Raw genomic sequence first — 24,642 nt, 5'->3', positions numbered from 1 at the left:
TGATCTACATCTATAATAGCATTGTTAGCATTCTGTTCCATGAAATATATTACTTAAACATTATATTGAATTATGGGAAAAGTTGTGTTGCTATATTTAAGAATTTAATTATTTATACTATATTATTATTATATTATGATAAATATCTGAATGAAAAGAATAAAACAGAAGGGTGATTTAGACAAGAGTCTTGAGATCTACTGATCACCGGTTAAAGGTCTACTGGTAGATCCCGATGTACCTTTTGGGCACCCCTGATTTAGTGCCTGTCAGTTGGAAAATTGCATAACTACAATAAATATTTTTAATGTGTTTTATATATGATCATAAAGGAAGATTATATTAAAAAGTGCTTATTTAACAGTTGGGCCCCTGGGGATGTAATGCAATGAAAAATTATTTAAGGCAGCATATTCAGCATTTAGCAACTGGGAATGGACTGTGTGTGTATTTAAGTGCAGTCGTATCCAGTATCAAAGTCCTCGGTAGCTGCCTTTAGGACCCAGCGTAGCTCTGTGCTCATGCATATGCAGTCTGGAACACATCTCATCAGGTTACTATCTTGAGCATGTCAAAGGCAATTGAAATAAGGCTGCCTAAATGAAAGCAAAGCAACCCAGCGAATTAGAACTGTTCAGCACCTTAGACAGCGCAGCCACTTCTTCGCAAGGGGAACGAACCTCCAGCCTACACTGATCTGTCCACCTCTCCTGGTAAAGCCATTTGTCCTTTCCTCACTTACATTACTGCTCCGGGAGTTGATTTGCAAAGTGTCGGCTTCATTTTAAGTGAAATGTGGAAATGCTCAGCTGCAAGAAAAGTTTGGGAAAGAGCCTAAGCTGAAGACGGTAGGGAAATAAAAAAGAGGTTAATGGTTTTCCCTCATTAACCTGGAAGGAATGATGACCAGAACAGTATGTGTACCAGCGGGCAGATCATTGGAAGTCTCTTGGTGCTGTCTGTGCTGGAGATAGGGCTGGGCTTGTCCAGTGTGGCCGTGGGAGCTGTCACTTTCTTCAGAGTCAGAATGGAGCAGAAGCCGCAGCTGGGAGACTCTTCTCCGGTATGGAGCGGGGCGTGTGTACGTTAGCCATTTCACTCTATTTAATTATTTACTGTTTAGCAGCAACCTGACAGACTTAGGCAAGTGTTGCATCAAGGCGAGGGCTCTGTGAGTCTGTGTGGCAGGAATGTGAGTCCATGTGGAGTGTCTGTGTAGTTCGTACCGACTGTTGTTTGCCCCTGAATGAAATAGTGGGCAGCATGGTTACATTATGCTCCCTGATCTGAGTCAACAGAGTATCCCACGCAGCTAATGCTTTCTGCTAAGGAAAGAAAAAGGGCCGATGATGCAAATCAAGGGATTACTGAAAGATTTTCAATAGAGGAAGCTTCCCATTTGTTTCCTCAGGCTGCACATCATTCATCATGTCATTACAGACATCTATTATCAGAGACATTGGAAGTGACATGTTCATCAAATGCCGTAATGCAGGCAGGGCTTTCAGTGATTAGTTCAGCAGGAGTTCAGGGCTTAACTAAATCAATGTGATTTCATGTCATTTCTAAAATGCTTTCTGTATGGTTGTCTCATAATATTGCAGCCTGAATGAGAATGCAAACACAGCTCCACTGTTTGTGGCTGAACTACCATAAATAGCTCTGGCACCAAGCCTGAAATGCTAAATATATTAAACGTGCAAAACACTGTGGCATGATGGGTACGCCACACTAAAAAAACAGAAAATACATAGCAGTTCGTCATTAGATCTTCTCTTGTTAGTAAAGCCTTGTAGAATGTTTTTGTAAATAAAAATAGCAGAGTAAATTAGAACTGGTGGGAAATATGCATGTGTATCATTATTATACAGTGCAACGCTAGAGGTATCATGGAAGGTTTCTATGGCTTACATAAGTGCATAACTGTCATGATAGTGCTTAGATCAGCAAAATCATTTCCTTATTTGCCATAATCTAGCCTTGTCATTAGCTACACACCAAAAATGATTTGAAATAATAACATGTTCATTATCATCTTTGCTTATGGAATTATACACACTGTAATGTGTTTTTTGATACAGGTTTTGCAAGGTACAGTATATCAGGGCTAAGGATACTCTATACACTATTGGACAAATGAAGATATAAGCTAGTTTGAAATTAGAGACATCTGGCTTTGTTACAACTGTCTATCAAAACATCTATAGTTGGTTTCTGCATTATAATTAGCCATTAATATCTAAATACCTATGAACATAGACTTTTTTTGCACTGCAGTAACTCCCTGCCCTGTAGAGCTTAAAAGATAGGTTTGGTGTCTTGCCTGATTTGGTCTCTTGTGTGAAGAGTTCGTGACCTAAAAACTGAGTAGTGATAGGCGAATTTATTCGGCAGGTGCAAATTTGTCGCGAATTCCCGCGATTCACCGCCGGCAAATAAATTTGCGGAACTGCCGCAAAAATTCGTCAGCATCAAAAAAAATGATGCCGGCAAAGTTTCGCAGATTTTTCGTTGTTTCGTGAATTTCGCAAATTTTTCGGCGAAGCAAAATGCCAAAAATTCACCCATCACTACAACTGAGCTCCTCTTTTTCTTTCTCAGTAGTTTAAAAATTCCCTGTTCCCATATTGGTTATGCCATCGAACAGGGGTCTCAAAAATCTATGCTTCCATTATAATTCTAAACACATAGTCATATGAAAAAGTTTGGGAACCCCTCTTAATTCTTTGGAGTTTTGTTTATCATTGGCTGACCTTTCAGTAACAACGTCCTAACATGCCTTATGGAAACAGTAGTATTTCAGCAGTGACATAAAGTTTATTGGATGAACAGAAAATATGCAATATGCATCAAAATAAAATTAAACAGGTGCATAAATGTGGGCACCTCAACAGAGATATTGCATCAATACTTAGCTTCCTTTTGCAAATGTAACAACCTCTATACGCAGGCACGGATTTGTGGAAAGGCCACCTAGGCCCGGGCCTAGGGCAGCAGGATTTTAGGGGGGCGGCATGCTGTCCAACTACACACACATTGGTTCAAAAACACTGGGGATGCGCTGGAGATACAATCATTTTTTGGATTTCCTATGCACCAATACCCATTGCTCCTGTCCTCCTGGAGCGGACAGGGGGGGGGGGGGCGAACGGCAATGGGCCTAGGGGCGCCCACTATGTAAATCCAGCCCTGTCTATACGCCTCCTATAGCCTTTAATGAGTGCCTGGATTCTGGATGGCGGTATTTTTGGCCATTCGTCCATACAAAATCTCTCCAGTTCAGTTACATTTGATGGCTGCCGAGCATGGACAGCCTGCTTCAAATCATCCTATAGATTTTCCATGATATTCAAGTCAGGGGACTGTGACGGCCATTCCAGAATATTGTACTCCCTCTGCATAAATGTCTTTGTAGATTTCGAAGTGTGTTTAGGGTCATTGACTTGTTGGAATATCCAACCCCTGCTTAACTTCAACTTTGTGACTGATGCTTGAACATTATCCTGAAGAATTTGTTGATATTGGGTTGAATTCATCCAACCCTCAACTTTAACAGGGGCCCCAGTCACTGAACTAGCCACACAGCCTCACAGCATGATGGAACCTCCACCAAATTTGACAGTAGGTAGCAGGTGTTTTTCTTGGAATGCAGTGTTCTTCTTCTGCCAAGCAAAGCGCTTTTTGTTTTGACCAAATAACTAAATTTTTGTCTCATTAGTCTAAAGCACTTTGTTCCAAAATGACCGCGGCTTGTCTAAATGAGTTTTTGCATGTGCAGAAAGGGCTTCTTTCTCATCGCCCTGCCATACTGATGTTCTTTGTGCAAATTGCGCTGAATTGTAGAACGATGTACAGATACACCATTTGCAGCAAGATGTTCTTGCAGGTCTTTGGAGGTGATCTTTTTTGTTGTAACCATTCTCACAATCCTCCGCATATGCCACTCCTGTATTTTTCTTGGCCTGCCAGACATGGGTCTTACAGAAACTGTTCCTGTGGCCTTCCATTTCCTGATTACATTCCTTTCAGTTAAACCTCTGAGATAGGTTTTTGTAGCCTTCCCCTAAACCATGATACTGATCAATCTTTGTTTTCAGATCTTTTGAGCGTTGCTTTGAGGATCCCATGCTATCACTCTTTAGAAGAGAGTCAAACAGAAGCAGAACATGCAATTGGCCACCTCAAATTCTGTACCTTTTCTCATGAATGGACACACCTGCCTATGAAGTTCAAGGCTTAATGAGCTAATCCCACCAATTTTGTGTTGCCAGTAATCAGTATTGAGCAGTTACATGCATTCAAATGAGCAAAATTAAAAGGGTACCCACATTTTTGCCCAGCCAGTTTTTCACATTTGATTTAATTACTGCTTCACTAAAAATCATTATTCAGAAAACACCCCAGTACTCAGATGTTCCTGGCAAATGAAAGAAATACCACTGTTATCTTTTTTTGTTGAAAGTGGAGTAAATTATTATGCTGACTGAGAGGAGTTCCCAAACTTTGCCACATGATTGTATACTTGGTAACAGGCCTGGACTGGGAGTCAAAATAGGCCCTGCCATTCCAAGTACACAGAGGCCCAAAGAGCCCCCTACCAGCCCAAACAGCCCCCTACCAGCCCACTATATGGTAACTTTCTATGGAACCATACAGCAGCCCCTCTGGCATTTGCCAGAAACCACAGATTGCCAGTCCGGGCCTGCTTGGTAACTTGGATCATGCAAATAACAATTTTTTAACTTATTTGAAGCTTAAAGAAGAAGGAAAGTCAAAACCAAGGGGGATTGCTAAATGTTAAGCAATTATAATAGCTTATTATACCCCAGGCCGGTGCTCCTGTTAGCAGAAAATTGCCTATGCATGACACCATGGAACAATCGTCTGCTTCCACTTCTTTATTCTTCCATGCCCAATGCACACACAGTACAGTGAATTAGCTGGCTTTTTGCTTAAAGTTCAGCTTTTCACTGTATTGTGCATGCACACTGGTGCAAAGAAGGAAGAAGTGGGAAAAGATTGAGATGTTGTGCTTACTGAGAAGTACCCCAGGCCAGTACAGTTTTCTGCTAACAGGAGCTACAGCCTGGGGGATCAGGTAAGTAATTATATCGGTCCTTCTCTTATAAGGCCTTACAAGTTTCGTTCTATAGCGCATTAATCATAGCCTTAAGTAGGTGCGCTAGAGCACAAAATTAGCTTTTTGTATCATGTTTTTGCAATAAGGGAGGCCTTTTCTTTATTAACACCTGTGAAAGTGTGCTGTTTTTGGAGTAAAATCTGCAAATAATAAATAGGATACACTGCAAAAAAAAACAAAAGGTAGAAACATTCGGCATTAGAGCTAGGCAAAAGGTAAGCTATGTGCTCTTGTCCTTCATGTAGCTGCTTCAAAACTTTTTGCGACCTATAATAGTCACTCACCTACAATAGTCACTTAATATCCTAGTATCCCATCATGCATAGTGTTTCAGGCCCAGGTATGGTACATGTAATACTTGTTATATTTAAGGTGACCTAGGACAAGTTTTTATGGGGAAGGGTTAAGGTCCTTTTAAAAATGTAAATGCATATGATAAGATGTTTGTTAATTATTTGTTTGGTTTGTTGTGGGTTTAGTGACCAACTGTGATTAACCCATAGTGAAAACAATTTATTATTATTTGAAATATGCCGTACATAGTTGGGTTTCCATAAGGATATAGATATTGTTTTTTGAGCAGCAGGCAATACAGGTGCATGGTTGCTCCTGTGAACAGCTTTTCAATTCACTGCCTCATATATGGAAGGTACATGTTGAAACTGTTTTTAGGAAGGGGCAAATGTTTGGGTCTCTGGATAAAAAATATGGCTGCTCAGTCACATTCCTGCTCAGGAATGTGGCTTTGCTTACAATAACAATAATGGGCCCCATTCCAATTTCTGGCATTTCAGAGAATAGAAAGAGGTAAACAAATGAGGCAGACATAACTTACATTATCCAGAATGAGTTTGGGCACTGAATGCTAGTGCTCAAAAGCTCAGCTGAGCCATCACTTCAAAGGCTATTGTGCTCCAGGGGATCAATAGAGTTGAGCATTAAGCTGTATTATCTCCTGATATGCAGCAATAATCTTGGGGAAGGCTGAGACTACAGACTTTAGGCCTCAAGCACACGGGCAGATTCCGGGAGATTTAGTCGCCTGGCGACTAATTGACTCTTCTGCGGGGTGACAATCTCCCCAAACTGCCTTCACCGTGCCTGCCGCCTGCTATAATGACAAAATGCTAGCGCCAATGCATTTGCGGCGCCTCGATTTCCAAAGTCGCCGGGTTTCCTCGTGAGGCAACTTCAGGCGACTTCGGAAATTGAAGGTTATTGGTTATTGTTCTGGTATGGGACCAGTAATCCAGAATGCTCAGGACCTTGGGGTTTTCCAGAGGTATTTCCGTAATTTTGACATCCAATTTAGGTCTTTTGACTTTGAACATTAAATAAAACCAATAGAATTATTTTGTCTTCAATAAAGATGAATTACATTGGTGTCACCTGAAAACTTGCAGAACAAATAACTAGGGAAATAAAGATTTAAAAAAGGAGGAAGATGGAAATAATGGGAAGGGGTGGATGGGAAAGACAAAGAAGAGGTATGGTCATACCTCCCCAGGAGAAAAGAACAAACATAACAAAGTATAGGCTTATTATTTTAAAGTGCTTGAAAATATGTTAAATTCAATATATTTGTTCTTTTGCCTTATATTTATAAACATATTGTTCTACAGAATCAAAGCTGTTATAGTACCTCTAAGCTATAGTTTACGGTGTCTGTTCTATTTAAACTAAGGTGTTTATTAGGGATATGCTGAGTCCAGGTACATTTCACCTAATGCCTTTAGTTTTTCAGCTGCATGTGTTGAGTTTTTGCATATTATATCTGCTTGGAACCTGGTGGTTATGAATGTGTCAGAATGTGGTGGCCATCAGTCAGCCAATCCTGGTGATGATGGTGGGATTATAAAAGAGATATATAAAATCTGCCTATTGACCTTTAGCTTGACATGGGTTCTTTGTATGGTACTGTATATGTGAGTGCGGCCTTTCAAATATGGACAAAAATTATGAATTTGCTTCAGTGTCTTCAGACAGTTCTAGAGACAACCAAAATGAAATCCAATAAATCAATGTTGCTAGTTACCTCAAACAAATGCAAACCAAACTTTCGATCGAAACCTTGTGATGCACCTCCGCCGTGCGTGCGAACGTATCAATCCACAAAATAAAGTTTTCCAAGGAACGATCCAGACTGCAGGATTAACTGCTCAATTAGGTGTTTATTGTTCAACACAACATGTTTCGAGTCTCAAAGGACTCTTTGTCAAGTGAATGAATACAGCATTTTAAGTTATAAAAAAAGAAGATTTTGGCCTTCTATAGCCCTTTACTTTCTTTAATTAATTGGTGCAACGGTACTGTACACGGGGCAGTTTGTGAGCATTACAATCAAAATTATTTTCCTCGATAAAGGAAGTTACCAGGTTACAAGGAACAGTGTTGTTGTTGATGTAGATAAAATAAAATTCTGTATGCATGAAGCAGAAAAAATGATCTGACTGGAGGAAATATGGACAGGACTTCCTGGAAGCCTCCACTGCTTGTCTAACATGAATATAGTGGTTCAGTAAGTTGCAACATTTAAGAAAGCAGAGGTCATAATTTTTATATTAAAAAGTAGAAACATTTGAATTTGTCAAGTCATTGCCTTGGATCACTATACAAATGCTCTTCTAAGAGAAACTGTCAGAGGCACAGGAGGTGCAGCAGCATGAGGTCCAGGCTGGTATAGTAAGCAAGTCGCTCATGCAGAAACAAGCTGTGTGCACTGGGGGGTCTGCAGCAATCAAAAGTTTTTATATATTAAAATAATTTACTAATGCGGGATCTACTTTTAGTGATGTTGTCCCATTATGATCTACATCCATACAAGCATTGTTAGCATTCTGCTTCATTGAAAATATTACTTAAATAGTATATTGATTTTTGAGACAATGTATATTGCTATATATATATAACAAACAGCTATTTCTTCTGTAACCATAACGTAATAAATATCTGAATGAAAAGCATGAAACAGGAGTGATTTAGACACGCTGTTTGGTGACAGTGTCTAGAGATCTACTGATCATCAGCTAAAGGTCTACTGGTAGATCCCAATCTACTATTTGGGCACCCCAGTATTAAAATATTACATTGGTGCCCCCTGTATGTAAAGTAATGTCAGTTATATGCATGCACGTGCAATATACATGATTATGATGTGGCCAAGAAAGAACAGTTCAGGCAATTGCATCTGTTGCATCTGTTCTTGCATCTGTTGGATTCCACATGTGAAAATTAACTTTTACAATCCTGCTGAAGGATAACATTTAAAATATATTTGCTACTGGTAACATTAAAATGAGAGTTTACAATCACTTATGGATGTGCTTGAAGATTTCTAGGTCAAGTCGCTCTGCCTAATAATAAATGCAATTATAGTTAAGGACATTGAACACATGTGTATATGTATATATATATATATATATATATATATATATATATATATATATATATATATATATATATACGTGCTATATTGAAGCATGATTGCGTAAAATATGTATGGCCCTTAAATCAAAGTACAACAATGTCACATGTAGATCCAGTTGCATCCTGGGAGGAGATGTTTAATCTGTTGTGCATGTAAACATTCTGTATAGGTTTTCCTATAATGCTGTGCATGGATCAAATTCAATTCCACAATGATGAAACCTGGTCCCATGATACGAAGCTTTATGAAGCAACAAATACACCAATAATCCTAGAAATATAAAAAAATATATGTGAATGATGTAATTAGTGCAAGCACAAGGAGGCTGCACAATGTACAGTACGGGCAGTTTGTATATTCTTCCTGTGTATGTCTGGGTTTCCTTTGGAGTACCTGCTGTATATGTAGCTCATGCCTTATGAATTCAAATACCCTATCGCTCTACTCATTAACAATAATCAATTTTTTTCTACAGTTAACATTTATTTTAAAGAATGAAATGTACCTACTTGCTACAGCATATCCAAAGTATACCATTTTTAGATCGTATGTTGCCTCCGTTATGCACCTACAGGAAAAGCCCCTACATATGGTATAGTCACCTTTCACAATTTTACTAATCATATACAATTCTGCCCACTATTAAGACTAATGTTACACATAATTAAAGGAATGCAACATTTTTATGCACTGCTTGATGAAGCAAGTGCTCTGTTAGAATTAGGATATTACTTTTTTAATGGGGTAATCAAATACATCTTCATATTAGAGTGTATCTACATGCTCTAGAAGACCTGTTAAAATAACATACTCCACTCTCTCACTAAAGAAGTACTGTACAAACATGATGTGATGGCACTGTACTTGAAATGGATTATCTGATCTTATTAGTTAAAGGTAGGCTTCTGTTTACTGAAAGCACTTAAAACATTTGTAAGCATGCACTCCAAACAAATCACTGCTGAAGCACATTTCCCAGTGATTCATCAATATGTAAACAATTCATTGATTCGTGCTGATGTACACTCAGCAGATAGTCAAAGGATTGGGAAAACATCTCTTTTTTTAATGGGTAATTGCATTTACTGAAACTCTTGTAGGAGACTTTCTGAAGGAGGAAAGAAAGAAAGAAAGAAAGAAAGAAAGAAAGAAAGAAAGAAAGAAAGAAAGAAAGAAAGAAAGAAAGAAAGAAAGAAAGAAAGAAAGAAAGAAAGAAAGAAAGAAACCCATACATAAAATTAGGGGATGCTTTAACTGTAGTATGCAAAATAGCAAATAGAAAACAATATTCCTGTGCTCAGCTACTTTATCACCTCCATCCTGTATCATGAAAATGCCCTGGTGCTCAGTTTGTAAATTCCCTGGTAATTTGCTCTCTGTACTCCAGCTATATAACTATATATTACAATGTATTATAATATATACCCAGGTCAGATGCTCAAGAGAAAGTGATAAATGTATCATGAGAAAGGCCAAGAACATTTTCAGTTAATTACAATCCTCATCAGATCCCAAAAAGAGGAGCCAATAGGAAAGGCTCTGGCCCAAATTATAATTACGGATTATCACACACTAATGGCCCCAAAGTGAAAACATTCTATACCTCGTCATGCTCAGCAAAAAAAACAAAACAAAGGGATACAGTACAGAATTCTACTGTGACTTTGCAGAACATTGTTCTACTACTTGTAAAGTGGGGGTAAAGGATTTGTTACAGTGAGCAGCTGCATAGTACATTCCGATCTCTATGCAGTTACAAAGATCCACAGCTTCCATAACTATGACAACCATTGTATATCACATCCCCATGTTTCTTAAAGGAGAACTAAAGCTTAACTAAAAAAGTAGGGCAGAAATGTTGTACATTATGTTTTGGGCTTCTGTACCAGCCCAAGGCAACCACAGTCTTTTAGCACTAAAGATCTATGTCTCCAAAGATGCCCCAGTAGCTCCCTATCTTCTTTTCTGCTGATTCACTGCACATGCTCTGTGCTGCTGTCACTTACTGAACTTAGGGACCCACTCACAATATACTCAATATATATATATATATATATATATATATATATATATATATATATATATATATATATATATATATATATATATATATATATATAAAAGTCACAATATAAGGCTGAGGCTGATTAGATTTAGTAAATAATTACTGGTACAGAGCAGCACAGAAACCAGCATAATTAGCATCAGAATATAATATTCAGCCCTGTAGCATCAGCTTATATGATAGAAAAACCACATTTTCTGATTTGCATTGACCCTAAGCTTAGTTTCTCAACAGCTGTTCAAAACACACTGAGCATGTGCGTGCCACAAAATCCAAAATGGGAAACTCCTGTCACAGCTTTGAAGTCTTGGATCATTCCTACTATAGAGATGCTGAACCTTTAGGCTGGTTAAATAAGTTCAATATACAAAATATGGAATTTCTAGACATATTCATTTTTAGGATTTAGTTTTCCATTAAAGGAGAAGGAAAGTTGTTTATCACTTTGGGGTGCAAACCATTGCAAGTCCCATGCTTTAATAGAGAGCAAGTGTTTCACCCATTCATTGTTTAATAGCAGATGTGAAAACATGAATAATATCACAGGTGTTAATAAGAGAGCCAATTTAAATAATGCAGAAATGATCAGCAATTATTGAGATTTGTAATAGAATTTATTGCTGAAATTACATCTATGCTAGAGTATGCTGTCTGAATCAAAGCTAATGTATATCAAGAGCCACTTTCTAAGCCAACAATAAATGCAGAGTAACTAAAAAAAAATTCTGCTGAATATTCGAATATCGATCTAATAAGGGAAAAATAAAACAGTGAGTTTGCCATCCATATAAAAATGAATATTCTTTACTGAGAAAAGCTGGCAGTTGCAAGAAGTCTTAATGGCTATAATTCATCTAAGGGGTCACCCAAGGCATTGGATGAGGGGTTCAGTCTAAGGACAACACTGGGTGAGATCTTGGTTCAATATCTATTTGCTTAGTGGACTCTATAGGACAATAAAAGTGTTTTGGATGATATAAATATATATATATATATATATATATATATATATATATATATATATATATATATATATATATATATATATATATATATATATAATACATTGTAAAGAAATATTTACAAGAATGTTTTTAATTATACATTTCTCTCAATTTGCTTATTGTTTGTATTTGTGGAGTTCAGCAAAATAGCATATATTTGTCATAAACAGACTTTGCTGTTTTGAAGGGATATTTTCATCAAAATATCTTAAAAACAATGCACCTAGTCTAAGAAAGATTTTTTGGGGGCATATTCATTTTATACTTATGCCCCTACAGAGGTTAAACAAGTATTTATGATTTATATAAGGGCCAGTGTCCATGTCAATATAGAAAGCTATAATCTGCCATCAGCCCAGACAGGGAAACAATATATAACAATGAACTGAAATACTCAAACCTCAATAATGTAAGTATGTAAAATGTTCATATTCACCCAGAAAATCATTTAAAGACACAGATGGATCCCATCCACTTACTGGTCCATCTTGGAGCGGCAGTAGATTAAGAACAACTTTGAGAACCTGTGAACTGGACAAATTAATTTAATAATATTTAACACTTAGGGGCACATTTATCAAGGGTCGAATATCGAAGGTTAATTAACCCTCGAATTCGACCCTCGAAGTTGAATCCTTCGAATTCGAATATCGAATTTGAAGGATTTAGTGCAAATACTTCGATCGATCGATTAAAAATCTTTCGATCGAACGATAAAATCCTTCGAATCGAATGATTCGAACGATTTGAATCGAACGATTCTAACGATTTTAATCGATCGGTCGAATGATTTTTCTTCGATCAAAAAAAGCTTAGAAAAGTGATGGGGAAGGTCCCCATAGGCTAACATTGTACCTCGGAAGGTTTAAACTGCCGAAATATGTAGTCGAAGTTTTTTTGAAAGAGACAGTACTTAGACTATCGAATGGTCGAATAGTCGAACGATTTTTAGTTTGAATCGTTCGAATTGAAGTTGAAGGTCGTAGTAGCCTATTCGATGGTCGAAGTACCCAAAAAAACACTTTTTTTATAAAAAGTTTTTATATTCGAATCCTTCACTCGAGCTTAGTAAATGTGCCCCTTAAAATCCTGTAAATAATACTCTTAAAAAGGGTGCTTAGTGATGTTATTAGTTATAATCAGTGCTCAGTAATGTCATTTGGGTCACACAACTAACTAAAACATGTATATTTTAATATTAATTTATGATAATTAATATTAATAATAATATTAAGTGCAACCTTGGAATTTCACAACTTGTATAAAAGCACTCGGCCTTCAACCTTGGTGAATTTTAATATTCTTATATTACACAAGAGCATTGAATATCCTGTAAATGTTATCCTCATAAACGGTGCTTGGTAAAGTCATCTTACTGAAATGTCTGTATTATAATAAATAAAAAAAAAACCCTGTTGTACTATTGAATATTGAATATTGAATGAAGACATTAGAAGCCACCTTGGAGTTTCATTACCTGTATAAAAGTACTCGACCTTTGGCCTCCTACCTTTATATGGTCATGGGACGCCCCTGTGACTTCTAATATCCTTATATTTTACAATAGGGGTACACTATTCACTATATTTACATTATTAATGCAGTGGATGTATATTATCCGGATAACTGCTCCCTTTTTATCCTCTCTTGCAGTTTCTTATTTGTGGAGTGTGCGGAATCTTTTGCGCCAAGAAGAAATCTGGACTTATTGTAAGTGTTCAAAGAATCTATAGTTTGCCTTCTGTCTGGAAACCAAATAACTTGGTGATATGTCGACAACAGTTTGTTCTTGCTTTGGGCCAGAGTTTCACAAATGTAGCAAAAATTAGTGATGAGAGAATCTGTCCCGTTTTGCTTCGTTGAAAAATGGACAACATTTTTTAAAAATTCACGAAAATGCAAAACATTTGCAAAACACATTGAGTTTTTTTTACACATGCACCAAGTTTTTATCACTCCAAATGCATTAAAGTCAATTGGCGTATTTCTTGTCTTGGCGACTTTTTTGTCCAAATGCAATGCTGTTTTTTACAATGGGACTTTTATTGGCACAGTTTCACGAAAAAAATTGCAGATGGCAAAATTGAGGAATTTCTCTGTGAATCCATGCCTGGCGAAAAAATTTGCTCATCACTAGCAAAAATACATTAACACTACACTTTATTGATTCTTTTTCATTCACATCAGTCCCAGTGGAGCTGACAGATTAAGGCCCCAATCACACTCACACAACAAATTAGAATCAACTAGAAAGTAAAAAGTTTCTTCTCTCTTTCTCGGAAACTCTTGTTTTCATGACATTCCTTCAAAGTTAAAAAAAACCTACTAAGCTGCCTTTTTAAAAAAAAAAAAAAAAATCAACCTATTTTTGCAATCCACCATTGATTTTTTCACAAAGATTTAATTCCAAGAGAAAAAGTTATCTTATGGTTCATCACAGGAAAAATACAAGAGTCCTCTGCACTCAACCCATTATCAATATATTTAAGACAGCGACATTTTGTGCATACTGCTACTGAAAAATGCCTTTCCCTTTAAACAAAACAGGGATTGTTTGTCCATATATTGCAATATATTTAAGCTGGCCAACTACGTCAAAGTCATCCCATATCTGGCCAGTCCTACACTCAATTTTCTTCTGATTCATTAAGAATTCTATTGCTTAATTATACATTTTACAAAGGGACCAGGTTTTACCGTTTTTACTGCAAGCTAATTTTTAAAAATCCAAAAAAAAAAGTACTCCAACTCAGACCTGGCAAGTTGTGTTTCGTTCAATAATCAAAAAATATTATTTTGTGGTTTTCGGGCATCAAACTCGAAAAAAGTCAGAGGTTTTTGTGAAAAATTATTGATAAATGGGGGGGGGGAGTCTGTGTGGATTGGGTCAGAGTAGTTTTCAGAAAATTGTGAAAACTTTTCGGATAAATAACCCCCTTGCTGTGTTTCCTCCAGCCATGTCCTGGTCAAGAGCATTTGCAAATTAGAAAGCCTATTCCTTAACCCATTGAAGTTCTGTCTAGTCCCTTTGATTCCTAGACTGCCCCCCAGTTCAAGTGTGTATTTTCTTGCCTAAATCCATTAAGTGTACACAATGACTGGTGGTAGAGTCCTGAGCAGGTCCAGTTGGACAGACCAGTGCCAAACCCAGACCCGCTAGGCAAGAGCCGAACCTGAACCTGCTGGCCCCCCTTCTGGCCTAGAATTAGGGCACCTACCAGCAGTGCCCTAATTTTAGGCCGGACCCAGGACCAGCGAAGTGACATCACTGGTGGACGGAAGTGACATCACTTGAGGCAGATCAACCAGGTCTGGGGAAATAGTTACATTTAACTGCAGAGCTCTAACAATAGGTTGGGGGGAATGCAGCCCGCAATCGGCCTGAGTACCCAGGTAGGGTACCCAAAGACAGCCTGCATTGTCAGGGGACAGTTGTCTTTCCACCCAAAACCCAACAACCTTGTGGGTATTCTATTGGTACACGACCCGATACAGGACTCTAACTGGTGGATCCTACTCATGCCAGTTATTACACACACAGGGCGGCATCAGCATTTCTTCCACTGCCATTTTTCCTGATTATAACAACATATTGTACTGTATTAACAAGTTTGTATTCAGTAATGGGCACCAATTAAGGCTTACATTTCTTTGATAGTTGTATTTAAAACTAAACTTTCTTATCAGGAGCTTTGTGTCTTTTTTCAAACAGTCATAGGTGGCATCCAATTCTTTGTGGACTATAGTCTATAGCAATATTGTGAATCCACTGCATTAGTCAGCAACAGAACAAGAATCTATTCCACACAGAACAGAAAATCGGGTTCAGGTGAATCTTACTAATAAGGGAATAAAAGAATATGACACCTCTTTTTGTTTTAATTTTCCAGATGATTCTGTTTTCAGCCTGCTGTATCTGTGGCCTGATTGGAGGGATATTAAATATTCAGTTTCTACGTGCGCTGAACAAGAGATCATCATCCCTTTATTCCTTGTACATTGCATCCATGTCACTCGCATGCATAGGAATCTGTTGCTGCACCATTTCCACGTGGTTAACATGCCGCCTGGCCAGCTATGAACAAAGGAGAATGTTTTTGGAAAGGGAACATTCACTTCACCACTCTCATGAAATGACAGAAAAGGTAAGGCTTAGGATCAAACGAAAGCTGCCAAAGCTAACAACTACTACTACTTATGTCACTTTGAGATGCTTTCATTAGTCTTTAAATGCTAACAATTTTGAATAATGTAATTGCAAGTCTTTTAAATAAGAACAAATAGAGCTTTTGTCAAAGGACTGCGGGAGGCATCAGTATAGAACTGGCGGCTACTCCCCCACCATTAGTTACAGCACCACCAGACATATTCAGAAAGGGACAAACCAAATGAAACTAAATCATGGGACAGAAAAGTAACACAGTTCACTCAATGGAAAAAGGCAAGTGAAAGTATTATATAATTAGATGGTTTATATGAAAACTTATAGACAATATTCAATTTGAGGAGAAACTTTTCTTATAATTGAGTTCCATTTTCCCCCATAGGTATTAATAGAGTAATAGATAATTAATAGATTAATGGATACCTGCCCCATGTCCATTCCTACAACTACTCACTAGAAGAACTCTGTCTCTTGGGGATATTTCTTGATTAATCAAAAATGAAAATTATATAGCCCACTAAGTCAATTAATACAGGGAGGCACATTTATCAAAGGTCGAATTTCGAATTCATGTTTTTAAAAACTCCCATAAATTCCATAAATAGAAAATTAAATTTTTTCAACTTGGATCAAATTTGAATCAAATTCGATTCAAATTTTAAAAACTCTATTCGAGTTTTTCCCTCCCAAAAAAACTTGAATGTCAGGAAGGCTGCAAACAACTCAAAATTGATCCCTGGACCTCTCCTTTTGATTTAAACAGCAATTCAGCAGGTTTTAGGTAGCTAATAGTCGAATTTGAGTTCTTAAAGGGCCAGGGTATGTTAAATCTCAAAAATCTCATTTGATTTTTTTAAAAAACTCGCATCGAATTTAAATAACTCTCTAGTCGAATTTTTACAGTTTTGACCATACAAAAAATTGAAAATTCAAATTCGAATTTTCAATTCGACCCTTGATAAATCTGCCCCATATTTGTTTTGTGAGAAGCCTCTTGTCTTTCTACCTCTGCTTCCACAAATGGGGAAAAAACTCCTCAGTTCGGTGCAGATACAGGTGCCTGTACTGAAAAAAGTAAATCATTGCTGCTCATTGTCATCATGATGAAATAAAATATATTTATTATTAAAGAGGTGGTTCACCTTTATGGTAACTTTTAGAATGTTATAGAATGGCTAATTCTAAGCAGCTTTTTAATTGTCCTTATTTTTTTATAGTTTTTGAATTATTTGTCTTTCAAATGGGCGGTCACTGATTCCAGCTACTTTCAATTTCTCATCTTTCTATTCAGGTTCTTTCCTAATCATATCCCAGTATCTTAATCAAATCAATGCATGGTTGCTACGGTTATTTGGACCCTAGCAATGGAATTGTTGAAATTGCAAACTGGAGAGCTGCTGAATAAAAAGTTAAATAGCTAAAAAAAAACACAAATAATAAAAAATGAAATCCAGTTCAAATGGTTTCTGAATATCTATATTCTGGTTTCTCTACAATCTACATCATACTAAACGTTCAGTTAAATTTCCCACATTTAATTTCTTCTCTAATAAGTACTATACTGCCCACAATTCTAATGTGAAATATTTTTCTGTTTGTTTCATCAGGACACGGAAAATATTGCCAATGGAGGACAGCTTGCATTAAATGGGAGAGTTTAAACAAAAATCTTCATGCATATAAACAATAATGTTTAATAAAGATGACTAGTATTAGAATCACCAAATAACACGTCAAACACAGATACTACCATATATACTCGAGTATAAGCCAACCCGAGTATAAGCTGAGGTACCTAATTTTACCTACGAAAACTTGGAAAACTTATTGATTCGAGTATAAGCCTAGACACAACTACAGCGCTGTCTCCCAGCAGCGCAAATTCTGCCAAAGCGACCCCCCCAGCGATCAACCGGAATTCTTTGCAAAGTTGATGGTGACAGAGAATTGCCAAACGGATTACTGTGTGCATTTTCCCACTGTCCCACTACCATTTGCAGAGGGTGCTGTGTGATATTGCCATCCCTGTTAATCTTTCATATAACCAACAGAAGGCGCTGTGTGATATTGCCATCACTGTTAATCCTTCATATAACCAACAGAGGGCGCTGTGTGATATTGCAGTCACTGTTAATCTTTCATGTAACCAACAGAGGGCGCACTGTTATTCTTTCATATAACCAACAGAGGGCGCTGTGTGATATTGCAGTCACTGTTAATCTTTCATATAACCAACAGAGGGCGCACTGTTATTCTTTCATATAACCAACAGAGGGCGCTGTGTGATATTGCAGTCACTGTTATTCTTTCATATAACCAACAGAGGGCGCTGTGTGATATTGCAGTATCTCCCCAAGCGAACTGTTGGTATAGGAATGATTAAAAGTGACTGCAATCTCAGCTACTGCCCACTGACTCGAGTATAAGCCGAGGTAGACTTTTTCAGCACATTTTGGATGCTGAAAAACTCGGCTTATACTCGAGTATATACGGTACTCCTTTTAGTTCTTAGCATTTCAAGCTTAACTTCCAGTAAGGGATGCTGAATTTCCAAAAAAAACCACCATTATTCCATATTCCAATTACATTTAAAGGAACAGTAACACCAAAAAAGTAAAGTTTTTTTAAATTAATGAAAATATAATGTACTGTTGTGCTGTATTGGTACAACGGGAGTGTTTGTTTCTGAAACTCTACAATAGTTTATATAAACAAAGTGTTGTGTAGCCATCTGGGCAGCCATCCAAAGCTGATAAAAAGGAGAAAAGGCACAGGTTACACAGCTGATCACAGATAAGCTCTGTAGTATACAATGGGATTCTACACAGCTTATCTGTTATCTACTGTGTATTCTGTGCTTGAATGGCTGCCCCATTGCTACACAGCAGCTTGTTATATAAAGTATAGTAGAGTTTCTGAAGCCAATACACCAGTTTTAACATTGCAGGGCAACACTACATTTTCATTTCTAAGGGGGTTATTTATCAAGTTTCGAATATCCGAACCTTGAATAATTTGTGGCAAAAAAAATGAAATTTTTTGAGATTTATTAAAGTTCGATGGCCTAAAAACTCCGAATCCGAAATCCCGGCATCTAAAAGCTCTCGAGGTCCTGTATGAGTCGATGGGGAAGGTTCCAGCATCTGCGCCAATGTCCGTACCGATATCCGATAATTTCTGGGTTTCCACGGAAAAAACTCATTTTTTTGCGGAAAACTCTGAATAATTCAGAGTTTTCAGGGAAAGCTCCGAAGTTTGCCCGACCCTATTTTTCGGGCTTTTTTCATCATAAATAAGGTAAGTTCAGGAAGTTTGATATTAGAAATATTGAGATAAATTCGGACCTTGATAAATAACCCACCTAGGTGTTACTGTTCCTTTAAGGACTTTAAAATTATGCACAAAGTTATTTTTTAAAGAGAGCATGCTAGGCTAACTTAACAAAGACCTGTAAGACCTTTATTTAGTAAGCAAAGCAATGCGATTATAAAGTTTTTGTCATTCATATGCTAAGAATGCTGAACAGGAAACCAAACACTGTATAAATGTCAGAACACTGTATATATATATCTTGAGACTGAGAATGAAGTACTGTATATTTTGTAAAACAAAAAAAGGATTGTTGCAATACTGTTAAAGATGACATTGTATTTCTCGATCTGCTGGATAAATATTTTTTTGTTATTTATGCAATATAAAAAGAACAGATGCATTTTATGTAAAAAATAATAAAATAAAATTGTTTTTTGAAAATGGATTAATGTAATTATAACTTTTCATTTTTGTCCTTTTTTTAAACTAATATTTTACTAAGCCTTTGTATGAAAGGGATCTCTAAATACTGCTGATAATTTAGACATTTAGATATTTATTGGCTGCGAACTTATGGTTTTTAAATGCACAAGCAACAGCAAAAATGAATGAAAAGGATATATACTGTTAGTATTGCTAGATGTTTGTAAACTTTAAGGCAAATTTATGAGGCATATAGATGAATAAACTGTATATTAATATATCTGAATTAACTAAAAAGAAATTGGCAATATAATAAACATCATTTCTAGCCTTTTCTGGGATTCAACTTCTCAGATCAGTTATTCTTTTGCGGATCTAACATATTGAAGGCTTAGACATTTAGGGGCACATTTACTATGGGTCGAATATCGAGGGTTAATTAACCCTCGATATTCGACCATCAAAGTAAAATCCTTCGACTTCGAATATCGAAGTCGAAGGATTTACCGCAAATACTTAGATCGAACGAAATCGAATGATTCGAAGGAATTTAATCCATCGATCGAAGGATTTTCCTTCGATCAAAAAAAGCTTAGAAAGCTTATGGGGAAGGTCCCCATAGGCTAACATTGTAGCTCGGTTGGTTTAAAGTGCCAAAGTAGGTAGTCGAAGTTTTTTTTAAAGAGACAGTACTATGACTATCGAATGGTCGAATAGTCTACCGATTTTTAGTTCGAATCGTTCGATTCGAAGTCTTAGTCGAAGGTCGAAGTAGCCTATTCGATGGTCAAAGTACCCAAAAAAACCTTCGAAATTCAAATTTTTTTACTTCGAATCCTTCACTCGAGCTTAGTAAATGTGCCCCTTAGTGGGTTATTTATCAAAGTCCGAATTTATCTCAATATTTTCTGCTACAAACTCCGATCAAATCCGCTCTGGTTTTTTACGCTTATTTATGATTACATTTTCCCAAAAATTTACTTTGCAGGAAAAAATCAGATTTTCAAGTTTTTTTGGATTTTTTCATCCGATTTCCACGAATTTCATGTTTGTTTCTGAATTTTCACCTGAAAACTTTGGGGTATTGCACAAAACCCAGCGCACATCAAAAAATCAGTGGGACTTCTCCCATTGACTTATATGTAACCTCGACAGGTCTGAGATGGCGGATTTTCAGATTCAGACTTTTCCATCCTCAGGGTTTAATAAATTTCTGAGTCTGATTTTATAAGAAAATTCACGAATTATTTACAATTTTTGTAAATTTAGTAAATAACTCCTATAGCATCGATTTTTAATGATTTGATTAAACTGACATCGCAGAGCCCATTAACAATCAAATTTCTATTTTTTCCATGAATCTTTAAAAAATTTGGAATGGACATTAGTGTAGTTTCAGTACACAGCATGTACCAACAACTGGACATACATGTACTTTACATAACAACTGACTGTGCATTAATGGGGGAATGTAATAAAAGTCCCAAAGAGCAAAACAATTAGCACAAATAATAATAAAAGGTCTAATTTCACAATGTAATACTCTTTCTTAAACTGTTATTACATTGCGAAGCCGGCATACATTTTATTTTGACGCCGACAAATTTTCGCGGCGGTTTTGCAAATTTATTCGCTTCAAATTCCTTCCTGCCGAATAAATTCGCCCGTGACTAATTGTAATTGTATTCCCCTTTTGTATCCAGTTTGGTGAATGTGAATTACAGCACTCATGGCATTTAAAGCTCTTCTATAAACAATATTTTACATATTTTTACATTCTTCCTTTTGAACCTGTTAAAAACTGGGTAAAAACAATGATAGCATTGCTTTGATGAACAGTGACTGAATTACAAACATCTAAGTGGGCAGATCTATCAAAGGTCGAATTACGAATTTATGTGAATTTTTTTTAACTCTAATAAATTTGAATATACTAATTTGAATAATCTAATATTCGATTAAATAGTCCCGACCTGAAAATTAGAATTGAATTCGAATTGAGTTTTCTCTCCAAATAGAAGGCAATTAACATATTCAAAGACCTCTGCCATTGACTGGTAAATGAACTCGGCTGGTTTTAGGTGGCGAATATTCGAATTAGAACTGTTTCCATGGTCGACGGGTGATAAATCTCACATTACAATTTACATTCAAATTGGGAAATTAAAATTTGAATGTGTGAATTTTTAAACCAAAAATTATTCTAAAATTCAAATTTACTATTCGACCCTTAATAAATCTGCCCCTAAAAATTGTACTGATTTAGGGGGTCTCTGAGAAATAGAATCAAGGTGTAATGTATAGAGAATATACATGTTCATATCATTAAAGTGCAAGCTCACTCTTTTATTGAAAAAAAGCTAAATGCCAGGCCATTACATGTGAAGAGCAGCAACTATAATAAGCTTGCTGTTACTGTGCGTATCAATGTGTAATTATGCATGCATAGTGTTCACTTGAGACCTTTGTGGTTGGGAAAAATGATTTCCAACATTCTTTGAAGATATTTTCCTTCTCGTAGAACAATATTTGTAAAAACCACACAATATCCTTGTTTTCATGAGGAAAACATGCTTACTGCATTTCAAAAGGCCTGCAAGAAATATCAGATTGCCTACTACTGAATAAATATTTCCCAAGCAGGGGATTTTCATGGGAAAGTGAGCCTGCGCTTCTGGAAAAGAGGAACTTTAAAGCGGCAGTAGGCACATAAATTACATCCTCTGGAGTGCAAATGTTATGAGCTCACACGCTGGATATCATCCTGGCTCATACCTTTGGGTCCAGTTTTTAATGGTTGCGTCCAAATGTTCACACTCACTTGAAACTTTCCCACAAAACAAACAGATCCTAACAAATCTTAAGAGCATCTTAACTATTTAAACAGATACAGGCAAATACAAAAACCTGAATAGAAAAAAAAGCTCACAAAAGAGGGAAAACATTTCTTATAATATAATAATGAATTAAAATAATATGGGGGGCAAGGTGGTCAGCGGGGTTGCCTAGAGCACCTGGTCTGCCTCTCTGTACAACTATTATTCCTTGGGGATCCCTAAACACAATCACTTCCCTCTAGGATGGTTCCTCACAGGGGCAAGGCATGCCCTTCATCCAAGTTGCTTTATATAATAGAATCACAACACATACTGTATATACTCGAGTATAAGCCGTCCCGAGTATAAGCCGAGGTACCTAATTTTACCTCCAAAAACGGGGAAAGCTTATTGACTTGAGTATAAGCCTAGGGTGAGAAATGCAGCAGCTTCTGGTAAGTTTCAATCAAAAAATTGAGGGTTTCTGCTCCCATTGGAGGTGCCGGCGTCTCGTTTTTGGATGTCAGCGACCATTCTTGGATGCCGGCGAATATTCTTGGAGACTATTCTTGGACGCCAGCGACTATTCTTAGGCGCCAGCGACTGTTCTTAGACGCCGGCGACTATTCTTATTCTTAGATGAGTATAGTAGAGTTTTTCAGAATATTTTGGGGGCTGAAAAACCTGGCTTATACTCGAGTATATACGGTATATGATGATTATTAGACTGTGTCAAATGCTATGCTGAATAAAGCATCTGCATTCAAAGTCACTACATTATGCCCACAGTAATACAGTATATCATCATAAGTCCACTATATCTTAAAGACGAAGCATTTTGTGCACTTAATAGAGGAACCACCTCATAACAAATAATAAATTAAATGATGGTATTAAGAAGATCTCTGCCCCACAGAGCTTACAATCCAAGTCATTATAATGCTAAAGATCAGAATTTCTGATTATGCAAAAAATAATAAAAGAAAAACATGGATTGAATTTCTTATCTGAAAAACCTTTATCCAGAAAGCTCTTGAATAACATTTCCATTATTTTGGAAAAATATATATATATAGCAGATATTTCAATAATAAACAGAATCTTGTACTTGAACAATCCTATTGGGTTTATTTAATGTTTGAATATTTTTTAGCAGATTTAAGGCATGATGATCAAAATTATGAAATGATCCTTTATCCGGAAAACCCCAGGTGCCAGGCACTCCGGATCATAGAACTCATACCCGGATTTATAGTGAATAAAGTACTCCATCTTGTAAATTATAAGGATATCATAAATTACCGAGGAGTTTCGTGACCATATAAGGTCATGGAACTCTGAGGTTACTTCTAATTATAATATACAAGTTCCAGTGAGTCATGTGACAGAAATGACATCAGAACTCACCGTTTATAAGGATATCATTTACAAGATATTCATGGCTTTTGTATATTATAACCACATACAAAACAAAGAACTGCCATATAGAGTGTCATATGATTCATTATAAAGAAATACTCTTCATAATAATGAAATCCTTGCATATCATGCATATTGCCCTATGCAGGCTTTGTCAAGAGTTGCATTATCCAAACACAACTATAGTTTAAGGCAATGGCAATTGCACAAAGCTAATTAGCATGAGGGGTTATGATGGCACAAGACTACCCAACTGGTTAGGAAAACGTATCAGAGGGATGAGAGTGGGATTCTATGGTTTTCAGAGATGGCACTGGCAACCACTTGATGTGAGAAAGGGTATTGTACTTGGAGGAGAAAGGCAAATATAGTTCAAAGTCCCGTGGGAAACTGCTCTGACTCTGAATGACATTTCTGTAAATGACATGATCAACAGTAAGGGGCAGATTTATCAAGGGTCGATTTCCAGGTGATGGGAGTTTTTTTAACTAAGTTTAAATAGGCTGTATTCGAATTGTTCGAATCTAAGTTTTACCGAAATCGATCGAATTCTAATCTAAGAATTTGCCCCAAAAAACTTAGATTTTTCAAAGTCCACAAATGACTCCAAATAGGTTCTAGGAAATCCCCCATAGGCTAAAACAGCAATTCGGCAGGTTTTAGAAGGCGATTGGTCGAAGTCGAAGTTTTACCGAGACAGTGCATGATAAATTTCGATATTCGAATAGTAGAATTTGTTTCATATTCAAATTGAATTTTGGACTATTCGATGGTCGAAGTACACAAAAAATAGCTTGAAATTCGAATTTAAAAATTCTAATTTTCAGTTCGACCCTTGATAAATCTTAATGTAAAGTGTGGAATTAAAGTG

The 24,642-nt window shown here is 36.7% G+C and overlaps 1 protein-coding gene across 2 annotated transcripts; it reads left to right on the top strand.

Annotated features, from left to right (window-relative positions):
* The first annotated feature begins 200 nt into the window (after positions 1-200).
* On the top strand, positions 201-17,620 carry tmem196.S (transmembrane protein 196 S homeolog). 2 transcript variants are annotated; one of them, XM_018269494.2, is made up of 4 exons: positions 201-1,063; positions 13,290-13,346; positions 15,527-15,781; positions 17,409-17,620. In XM_018269494.2, exons 1-4 carry the CDS (start codon positions 917-919, stop codon positions 17,460-17,462), a joined length of 513 nt encoding a protein of 170 aa, XP_018124983.1. In that variant the 5' UTR covers positions 201-916; the 3' UTR covers positions 17,463-17,620. The 2 variants fall into 2 exon arrangements, with proteins under 2 accessions (XP_018124983.1, XP_041423427.1); XM_041567493.1 differs by having other exon boundaries at positions 201-1,081.
* The last annotated feature ends 7,022 nt before the right edge of the window (positions 17,621-24,642 follow it).

Source organism: Xenopus laevis, chromosome 6S, assembly GCF_017654675.1.
Source record: "Xenopus laevis strain J_2021 chromosome 6S, Xenopus_laevis_v10.1, whole genome shotgun sequence".
NCBI classification, from domain to species: Eukaryota; Metazoa; Chordata; class Amphibia; order Anura; family Pipidae; genus Xenopus; species Xenopus laevis.
The sequence above is the reverse complement of the archived record's forward strand: the minus strand, read 5'-3'. Positions and strand labels throughout refer to the sequence as shown.